The sequence below is a fragment of the Erpetoichthys calabaricus genome, chromosome 11 (assembly GCF_900747795.2).
Source record: "Erpetoichthys calabaricus chromosome 11, fErpCal1.3, whole genome shotgun sequence".
Lineage (NCBI taxonomy): Eukaryota > Metazoa > Chordata > Cladistia > Polypteriformes > Polypteridae > Erpetoichthys > Erpetoichthys calabaricus.
The window spans coordinates 37746921-37758240 of NC_041404.2; the positions used below are offsets into that span (position 1 = coordinate 37746921).

At 37.0% G+C, this 11320-nt stretch overlaps 1 protein-coding gene across 2 annotated transcripts in view; it reads left to right on the forward strand.

Annotated features, from left to right (window-relative positions):
• Positions 1 to 9996, forward strand: part of klhl3 (kelch-like family member 3) — a 67780-nt gene extending 57784 nt beyond the window's left edge. For both annotated transcript variants that reach the window (XM_028812970.2, XM_028812969.2), the window contains exons 12-15: positions 2114 to 2242; positions 6648 to 6788; positions 8050 to 8193; positions 9458 to 9996. In XM_028812970.2, coding sequence (XP_028668803.1) covers positions 2114 to 2242; positions 6648 to 6788; positions 8050 to 8193; positions 9458 to 9486 — 443 coding nt within the window. In that variant the 3' untranslated portion in view covers positions 9487 to 9996. The remainder of the gene's footprint in view (positions 1 to 2113; positions 2243 to 6647; positions 6789 to 8049; positions 8194 to 9457) is intronic.
• Positions 9997 to 11320: the final 1324 nt, after the last annotated feature.

An 11320-nucleotide genomic window follows, 5' to 3' on the forward strand; every position in this document is an offset into this window, starting at 1 on the left:
ATGCTTTGATAGGCAGATCGCTCCGTGCCCTCACCTAGATTCAATTCAAGCTGACGTGTTAGTCGTGCTACGTCGCATTCACTCGTCTTGCGACAGTAGTTATCATTCATTACTATTAGTTGTGTTGCTGAATTGTGTATGGTTAACGTTCTTCGTGTGATTCATATTTAGTTTTATACCCCTTTAAATATGGATAAATTTTTACGTGGAAAAGATTCGTCTTCACGTACAGATGATGAAGAACCCAGCACAAGTGTTGCAAAAAAAAAACCAAAGAAGATTGTGAAAAGGAAGTACAACGAAGACTACATTCGATACGGATTCTCGTGGTGTGGTGACGAAACGGCTCCAAAGCCACAATGCATCATTTGCGGCGATCAGCTATCAAACGAGGCAATGGCACCCAGTAAACTAAATCGCCATCTAAATTCAAACCATCCCAGTTACGCCAAAAAAGACAAACAACTCTTGTGTTAATTAAAAATGATAAGCGGTCATGCTTAAAAGATCTTGACCAAGAACTTCGGGTTGCGCTGTCAAATATTGAGCCGAATATAAAACTTTTGTGTTCATTGAAACAAGCGCAGGTATCACATTAATCAGTCATTATGTTATAATAATTATTAAGATTGCATAAAAGTTAATATAGTATAGTTTTTATGTATGTATACTTATAATAAATGTATACTTATAATAAAAAATGAAAATTTATTGTAATATTTGTGTATTAAATTCATATCTATATATCAGTGGCGTAGCTGGAGATCATGTTGCCCGGGGCGGTGAAAAATTTGACGCCCCAAAGCTGAAAGAAATTTTTTTTTTTGCGCCTCCTCAAGGAACAAAAAAAAAAGAAAGTACCGTAGTTTGGACGCCCCTAAATAGCTGCCGCTCGGAGCGGTTGCCGCCCCCCCCCCCACACCCCCCCAGCTATAGCGACGCCACCGCTATATATTTTAGCTTTTGATGTGCCGCGGAATTCTAGGAAGAACTTTGGTGTGTCGTAGGTGAGAAAAGGTTGCGGAGCACTGCTCTATATTGTTGTCTTGGCAGTTGGTTTTGGAACATTGCTATTTTTAAACGCACATCTTTGCCAGTCTGTTTTATAGTAGATGACCACAGGTACTGTACAGTATTTATCTAATAATTTTTTGAATTATGTCTTATGTCTTATCATTGTTTACACATGTCTTAAACAACTATTATCATACACTGATAATTTCTGTATTATCTATACAGTATCTATTATTTATTACTTATTTATTATATTAAATATCTTACAGATCAATATTGCTGCTACTTCTTTGTCTTTGCACAATGTCTTGTCTTGTTTGTGTTTCAAATTTAAATTCTATTTTTATTATTTGCACGTCATGTTATTCCACTGTGGACCCTGAGCTTCGCAATTTCGTCTATCTGTATACTTGTATATGGTTGAGATGACAATAAAGTTCACTTTGACTTTGATCCATTCTTGCAAGCTTTCTATCCTCTGCTGTTGAAAAGTATCTACAAAATATAGTGGAAATACCACAGCTACAGTGTGGATGATGTGAATTGGGTTGTGTGTGTTGTTTGATTCGCACCATAAATTGTTAACCTTTAACTCAGTTTTGATGATGAAATGAGAAAAAAATGAATCAGCACATACTTGTTTACATTAAGAAATAAAGTGGATATTTTACAGCTGAATTGAATAGCAAATTTTTTATATATGATAAAAGTGTGTGAAATTGTTGGGAAAGCCAAATTACATAAATTACAATTGCTGTTATTAATTTGTTTGGGACAAAAATATTATTATAACTCATGTCAAATATTAAAATGTTTAAAAAAAACAAACTGCAACAGCACTAGCACCAAATGCAGCAGTGTTTATTAGAAGGGATTTGGACTGATATATTGAGAAAAGCTTCTTAGTGATCCATGAAACACCATTATTTTGTGTGAAAAACTACAAAAACTTGCACACCAATCCTAAAAATGTATGTTTCAATTAAATGCTTCCTTTTATCAACTGATAATTTTTTTAACTGGCTATATTTTTCTTTGTTTGAAGTTTAAAAACACTGAAGGAATTAGTTTTATTATTTTCAATATTTTTTTCTTACAGGAAAACTATATGCAGTGGGAGGCTATGATGGTGCATCACGACAGTGTCTAAGTACTGTGGAAGAATATAATCCTGTCACCAATGAGTGGTGCTATGTGTCAGACATGAGCACGCGTCGTAGTGGAGCAGGTTGTAATAATGCCTAATAAACTCAAGTATGCGGGTTCAATCAGTGCTGTTCTACTTCTTTTTCCATTCCTTCGCATTATCCCATATCTTTAAGCTCACAGAGTTATCTGAGGACACAATAGGTGGTAATATTAACCCAATATGCCCAAAAAAAGTTGTCCTGTGAACATAATTTAAGTTATGCTTGTTGGCAGGTGTGTAGATTCTGTTATGAGAAGAAATGATTGTGAACTCTGCTGTTTTGCTTTCTTACATAAATGGCCCTTAAATTGTTATCTGGTCTTTTCCAAGGTATTATAATAGGCATATGTCTGTTGACGTTTACGTTTAATAATTCGTGAAGCCTCTGTTGTTCATACCTGCACAGTTTCTAGCGCACTTTGGGACGTTTCTCATTAAAAACTGTTTATTCACATTGCTGTGATGAAAACAGAATTGCTTTGTCCCATACCATGGAATTTCAGCAGTATTAAGGTCAGGATTGTGACCTGGTTGTTCTAAAATACAAGTTCTATACAGGTGGTATAAGTTTTTTGTGTGTTGACATGCAGTGTTTTGTTTTCACCAAAGCTGAAAGTTCAACATTTGTCTAATCTGGCCACAGAACATTGTATCAGTAGTGTTTTTGAACATCCAGGCAGTCCTTGGCAATGTTTAGACATCCAGAAACATCACTCTTGCTCATTTGCTCAGTGTTTTTATTAATAAAACAGTGGTTTAAGTCCTAGCTAACTGATAGGCAAGAGTTTGTTAGTCTTGGCAACAACAGGTCCAGCTCCGTGTCTGTCACACAAGGAGTTCCTTAGGGCTTTGTCCTCGGCCCTTTGCTCTTCTATTTTTATATGCTTCCCCTTGGCTGTATTATTCGCAGCTTTGGACTGGGTTATCATTTTTATGCAGATAATACTCAACTCTGTTTCAATGTTAAAAGCGAAACTTCATCAGAGCTTTCCCAGCTCACAACTTGCCTCTGTGAAATTTAAACCTGGATTGAGCAAAACTCTTTGAAACTTCTGCAAATTGGTACTAAAGCACAACTAAAGAAATGAGCTCCTTTTCAGTCACTCTTGATGGTGAGCTCATTAGACCTTCTTCTAATGCAAGGAATCTTGGTATCATTTTTGATTCATTCCTTTCTTACTCCACCCACATAAACCATATTGAGAAACTTTCTTCCACCTCTGTAATATATCCTGTGTTTCCTCTTTCCTCTTCTTTTCTAATGCTGAGAAACTTGTTCATGCTTTTATCACATCCCGCATCGATTATTGTAACTCCCTACTGGCAGGTGCCACTTCTAATCTTATATAACCGCTCCAGTTAATTCAAAACTCTGCTGCAAGAGTCCTAATATGGACCAACAACAGCGAGCACATAACACCCATTCTGCTTTGCTTTCACTGGCTTCCTGTGTCTTACAAGACTGAGTATAAATTCTTTTAATAACCTACAAAGCTTTAAATGGCCTCACACCGGACTACATCAGTGACCTTCTCTATCACTATGCTCCCGTTTGCCCACTAAGGTCCTCTGATTCTGGCAGTCTTGTTGTCTGCCACTCTAAACTACACTCTATGGGTAACATGGCATTCAGCTGTATAGCGCCCATGCTGACCTCCGAAAATTAATTAGATCAGTTGACTCCATTCATTCTTTTAAAAATAATTTAAAATTCATCTGTTTAGGAAGGCTTTTACTTAACCTACAGTAACTCTCTGCCCTTTCTTTCAGTTTACCTCTCTGTCCAGATGCTTGGGATAATTTGTGTGTGTGCGATATCACAAATGACATGTGTTGTCAGGCATTTCTTTTAGTATTGAATTTAGTATTATACTCTGGCTTATTCTTTTTTATTTTATTTAATACTTTTGTATATCCTGTGTTTTTTGTTTATTATTCTATACAGAAACTATTTGTATCATTTTTGTTTTATGTGCCTTGCACATGGGAAATGCACTATATAAATACAATTTATTATTGTTATTATTATAGACTCATGAGCCATGGGGATTGTGAAATGCAAGAGGTACCCCCAGATCCTTAGTCACCAGAGATCTTTCTCACCAGGTTAAGGATTGTACAGCACACTCTAGGGAGTGATCTTTGTGGGACAACCACCTCTAGTGGATTTCTTCCTTTCATACACTGCCTTGTCTTAGAAATCTAGACCATTTCTGGCTTAGAAACCTCAAGGGTTTTTACAATTTTCATGTATTGTCCCTTCTCCTACCTTGTATTTATAGATACAGACACTTCAACAATTCTTGACTTTTCTTTATATCTTAACTCCTTTTGAAAAAGGTATTATACCCACCTGCAATCAGTGATGGCAAAAAATTAGTCTAGATTTTATTGTGTATGATTATCCCCTTCTCCTCCATTTTGATGAAGCTCACAAAGAATACACTACACTGGTCAACAAGCATTTTGCAACTGGGATTCTTTCACCTGTTCTTTAACAAATTTCACTTGCTGACTGCAAATCTGAAAACCGTTTTCGTCCAGCAGCACGTCCCATTTTTTAGTTATGCTGTTCCAGGTCTTGGACAACTAGGGTGACTGGACAGTAAAGATGGATAACCATTTTGATAAATACCGGTAATTCTACTATGGATGCCATACGCTACTAACAGCTGTGAGTTGTTTACCTTATTATTAATTTTATTTAAAAATTATTCATTTTTAATTTGTGGAAAAAATATTTGTTACTGATTACCAAGTCTTATATGATTCTTAAGCATAATGACACAACTCAGACTTGACGCTGCAGTAGGTAGTCGGTTTTTACTGCATTTCAGCACATTTTGTTCATTAGATTCACCATTACTTTGAAAATTTTGTCAAGGCGATGGACAGAAATGGCAATGCATTTAAGAAATGTTTGGTCTCGAGAAAAGTGAAGCCAAAACTAAGGAAGGTGTTTTGTGTTGGTCCTGATATCCATGAACTGATGCTTGACGATGAGTTCAAAAGGGAACTGAAGCCAACTGAATCAGCAGCATGGGCATTTGTGCAGGTTGTCCAGAATTTGCTTGGCAGTCGCAGAACAGAGAGTTATGCTGAGCCTGTGGAGAACCTGCTGGTATCGTCTTCTGGTTTGTTTGCAGAATAAACACATCAAAACAATTTTGGTGGGACAGAGTTCAAACTCCAGATATCGTGTTGATATATTGATATTCAAAAGTGTTACAACACCAAAGATGTGTATCTCAAAAACCTGACGTGCTAGCTTAATTCCGATTTCACATATGAAATCAGTGTAAAAAACTTAATAAAGAGCTGGTCGGAAGTTCCCAGTAGCAAATAAAAAATATTTTTTTGTAGACCTGTGTTATCAATGTCTTGATATAGCATACTACCTTTTGCATTTAGTAAATTCTTCAAAAGGAACAGCATGGAGGCACAGTGGTTAGCACCACTGCCTGACAGATCCAGCATCATCTGTTTGAGTTGTGTGTTTGATTTCCCTGCATCCACATGGGTCCAGGTACTCTTGTTTTACTCCAGAATACATGCTATCCTAGATAAATTGTTAACTCTAAATTGGCTATGTGGTAGTGTAGGTGTGTGTAAGTGAACTCTGTGGTGGACTCACACCCAATTCAGAGTTGTTCAGTACTGCCAAGAGAGGATCCTGCTTTCTGTGACTCTCAATTGGATTAAGCAGGTTTGAGAATGTTATGTTTTTATTCTTTATAACTTATTTTATATCATCAGATACACAATTTTGTGTTACGTTTGAGTATACTTGTATCCAGCAGGGGGCGTTAGCTCCCTTGTTGGAATGAGTTCTTTTGTAATTGCGGTGTGTTACATAACCTGAAACTATATAGATATAATATAAAAAGGCGATAACCCCTCCCTTAGTGATATGGCGGTAAGAAATCACATAGGAGAAATAACAGCTCTCTTTAATGACGGCTTACGCTGCATAACAGACGAAAGAAGCCATGACAAGAACCCAGTTCGGGAGTGGGAGCCCGATGTGTAGAGTCTGCCATTTTCATCACTGTGTTGGAAGGATTTTCCGGATCAGATGAGGTTATCTCCCATCTGTCCGTTGGCTTCAAAGGTGTGCTGAGCAATGTTCCAAGGCTTTATATTCTTTCTTCATGTGCAGGCCCCCCCACTTAGTTGAATAATAGAATTCCAAAAAGGGCAAAGAGGGTAAAATTTTATGCTGACTCAGACAGACGAAAAATAGTGCACGTTTCCCCCAACTGTCTTTATCTGTCTTGTCTTATGCTTTGCCTAGCAGTTCTAAATGATGAGCCCCCTGTGCTAAATGTGTCAACTGTGCATGTGAGTAGAAAGAAAAGTAGATTTATAAAATATATTTGTACAGAGGACAGTGACATATTAAACTTATGTTCTGATTATAATATCTAGTATCTTTTTTTGGCAGGTGTGGGAGTTCTAATTGGGCAGCTTTATGCTGCTGGGGGTCATGATGGACCACTGGTGAGGAAGAGCGTGGAGGTGTATGATCCTTCTACCAACACTTGGAAACAAGTGTCAGACATGAATATGTGCCGTAGAAATGCAGGTGAGTTTGTGAGCTGACAGAAAGCTTACTGATGAGTCGTAAAAATAGTGTATTTGTAGAATAAGAGTTTACATTTCACTTTAATATTCAGAACAGACCTTTAGTGGGGTTAGGTCCATGTCATCTGTAAACTATAATAAGAATAAATCTAACTATACATTGGTAGTGAGCTGCAGCAAGGTTCTTCATCCTAGTAGCAGACTTGCCACTGCACTGCAGGTATTATCAACATATGCCACTACTTTATATCTCGCTCAATAAACTTTGTTTGTGTTCATACATGTGTATAAATATAGCAGTTTCTATTCTACATGGGGCAGACATTCAAGGGATCTCTTTGCAAGTGTATGGTCAATATATATTGACACTTAAATGTGTAATAGATACTGTGTACTGAAAATTGTGGTCCAGGTCTTGACAATTTCTTGTATGCCATAATTACAGCTACACACACACACTTTTATATCTTCAGAAAATAAAAAGTCTGACAATTAAGAGAAAACTAATTCATCAGGGGTTTTGACCTTGTTTTAAAATATTGGCCTAGTGAGTGAGATAAATTCATTTGCTTAATTAATGATTTTTATTTTGTTCAGAGCACTAATGGCAACAATTCATGCATTCAAGCATTAGTGGCTGTGTTTAGACTTTATTATATACTAGCTGTGTAAGCAGCCCGGGCTCATAGAAACTATTGAAATTGTCAGTAAAACAATTGTAATGCAGAGTCGTCAGTTTCGTTTTGAGGATGTGCTCGCCCCCCTTGACTATCGGTGGCTAAGCGAGTTTCTCTCTCCTCGAAGGCTTTGGTTTGCCGATGTGCTCGCCTCGCTTGTGTATCAGCGGCTAAGCGAGTTTCTTTCGTCGGCGGTTTAATTTTGGTGACAGAGTCGCTTTCTTTCAGCTTCATGCTGTAGCCTCGCACTTCTTTTCTTCTTCTGACTCGTTAACTTGGGAGCCCGCCTTGCTGGCTCTTTGAGCTTCATGCTGTAGCCTCGCACTTCTGGGCCAGACAGACAGACACACTTACACGCATAGACATTTATATACAGTATAAGATATGGTAAGTGACCAAATTCATGCTAATCAAGTGGTATCTACAGTATTAACCAAAAAGAGAATAGAGGACATACCGTGACCTCTTTCATAAACCTCAGTTGTGTCAAAGCTGCTAGCTAAACTGAGGTGGCTTACCGTAGCTTTTGCAGATCCATCCATTTGTCTGTTGTATGCTTGTTTTTAATCTTTCCTGTCACTTTAGGCGTGTGTGCAGTGAATGGCCTGCTTTATGTAATTGGTGGAGATGATGGCTCTTGTAATTTGTCTTCTGTGGAATTCTATAATCCAACTACTGATAAATGGACCCTTCTTCCCACAAGCATGAGCAATGGCAGGAGCTATGCAGGTAAAGGCTTGTTCAAATGTTAGCAGTAATATTAGTGGTATAGCTCACAATTGTATTTTGTTAATAGCAAAAGTAAACAAACTTAGTAAGGTAAGTACAGTTTTTTTTTGTTTTAAATAAATTGCAGCGAGTCAGTAAAACAGAATCTCTTTAAACTTTGATGCTTGTGGAACTATTGCTGGATTGAAAGAAATTTTATTTTAGTATGTTACAGGCACTTATTAGAACTCAAAGAGTTTTTAGTTTCTTTACATATTTAATAGAATCTAAGTTGTGATCATAAGGTTAGTTCAAAGAAAAATCTGCAGGCACTATGGGCCTTCAGAACAAGACTGCTTAGTCCTGATTGTGAGTGCAATATATAAACAAAATTCCTTCTAATTTCTGTAAATAAATTAAGGTGCAGAATAATTCATCTTATTGTTAAAAACTGTGATTCAACAGAAATATTATGCAGAGTAAGTTGAAATGTCGTGAAGTCAAAGTTTATGCTGTTGAGTTTCAACTGACCCCAACAGAGCTTGTATGTCGTTATACGAGATGTGTAGCAGTACTGTATTCTGTATACTGTATTCCTTTTGCATTCCATGCTTGTTCCATTTCGGTCCTACTTTGGAACAGGAAAGTACAGTGTCTGTTTAAGTGACCAAAACTGTATCTTCTGAAGACATGATTGACAACTGGCTATTTGTAAACCAAAGCCATTCATTTAATAAATTTAAGCTGGACTATACATTTATGAAATTTGTCCGCTTGTGCACTTATTTCCCATTTTAAAATACCTGTGCTTCCTATTAAGTTCAGATATTTCAGTAACTAATCACAAAGCAGGTTTTGGGACAGAACTTGACTTCTGTAAGTGACATGGTGGGTGCTTTCTTGTTCCTCACAGCTGATTGCAATTTTTGAAGTTATGGATGAAACAATGTTGACCCGTATTGTGCCCATGGTACAACAAATACTGTAAATTGTATTCTTGGAAGAAAAAAAATAGTTGTTGCCCCTTGTATTATACTACCGTATATTAAACTGAACTGACCAACAAGTAAATATTGTTGCAGCCATCAGACTTGAGTATACACCTTGAACAGCTGCCACAGTAGAAGTAACTCTCTTTTTGCTGTGGATGTAAACAGAACAGGTGTGTAGTGCAAAGGTAATGCAAAGTACAAGAGAAATACCGTGGTACAAATAAGAGCAACTAAATTAAATAGGTGTAAATATAACATGGCTGCCACTTACTCACTGCTCTGATCTGTTTCAGGAGTGGCCGTCATCGACAAGCCATTATGACTAGAAACACCGGTCAGCAGGAATGCTCGACCGGTAGAAAGAACAAGGTGGCTTCCTTGGTGATGAAACAATCCATTTCCTAATCAGCACTTGGATGGAATACTGTTTTCTTATTTTGGTTCAGGTGACTGCATAGAAAGAACTCAAAATTTTGGGAAATGGCAACATGCAAAATAAGCAGAGGTAATGACAACAGTTGTTTAATCTTCCTCATGCTTTAATGAGGCTGCTACTGATCCAGGTTAAGCTGGAATCCTATGGACATAAATCTAAAGCTAGCATACTGTAGAACTGTGCGGAATGAGGACATGGCCTATAAAACTTTATATTGTGGACAGACACAGTTCATCAAAATTTGAAAAGAAGCAAGTGGACTGTTATGCTTAAATCTACAATGTAGGATTTATAGATTGTACTACTGATCTGGGATGCACTGAATCACAATTTTATGTATGTTATTTGTTTTATGGAATCTTATTAAGAAATGAAATTTTAATTATTACGGTTTTATTTTTTATAACAAATTATATGTTAAGGCTAAAAGTGATTTTTTACTGTTTTAGGTCCAGAGTTAATAGAGGAATGTTAAAAGAAAAAAAAAAAAAAAGAAAGAAAGACGTACTCCTGAGATTTGATCTGGTAGCGTTCATACAAAAATCTGCCCTGTGGATAACAAAAACTGGAAACTTCTTAATGCTCAGATTTTATACAAGAAAGAGTGCGTGATATATCGTAACAGTGTTAATCGCAAGTACCAGCTTGCAACAATGCTTCAGGTTCTTTAAAATTTATTTGAAACTAAGAACTGCAGTAGTGACGTGTGAAACAAGAAGCTCCATTGACAGATTTTGTATCAGGCTACACGTATGAATGAGCCCATGAACCTGAGGCAATACACTAAAGTGATGTAGCCAAGAGTGTATACAGTAGCTTTTAATCGTTTCCGAGGTGTTCATTCTGTCTGAAGAGGTAGGACACAGATGTATACACACTCATAAAAGTGAAATTCAAGCAATTTCCAGTAGCAGATATATATTTGCTTTAAAAAACACAAGTTGTTTACTTCCTAAATTTTCACAGGCAAAAGCAATATAGTGAACATGTATAACTGGGGGCTGGATCTGCAGATTTATCATTTCGATTGACTAGAAGCTAAGCCAACCTTCAGCTGAAGGCCATTGATTAGTGATCATTCTTGTCATTTAGTAAAAGATTGATATTACAGAATATGAGGCTCATAAAGGTGTAATCTGTCACTGTTGAGCCGTCACTAGTTTGCTTCATGAGGGTTGTGTTTCACTTTTAAACAGCTTAGAAATGGGGCGACTGAATTCCTATTAACAGTGGAACTTTTAATTCCTTACTGCTGGCATTGAGGCCTTTCAATGGACTGCATGTTATAAGAACAATGCACAGTTTTCTTATGTTTTCCAACTGCGGGGCAATTTTAAATCCTAAGACTGACTACAGACATAGGAGAATAAAAGTGTAAACTTACCAGCCCATTAAATTACTAGAGGGAATTCGTCTTTACTGCCACTCTGCAATAGAGCCACTTTGGGCACTTATGGGGTCCATATAACAAATATATCCAAACTACATTTTATATCTAAAACTGAAGGGCAACAGGAGTTTGCTGTGTAAAACATATTGTAAAATAAATGTTTTTAAATGTGTAATAACATTTTGAAACCACTTAATCCAATTAAGGATCACATAGCCGAATCGTCATTGAAGCAGCTCTCGTCAGGTCGCCAGTGCCACATGCACACTTATACACTCAGCCAGTGCCAAATGACCATCTGCAAAATATTCAATACAGCTAGAGTCTGTC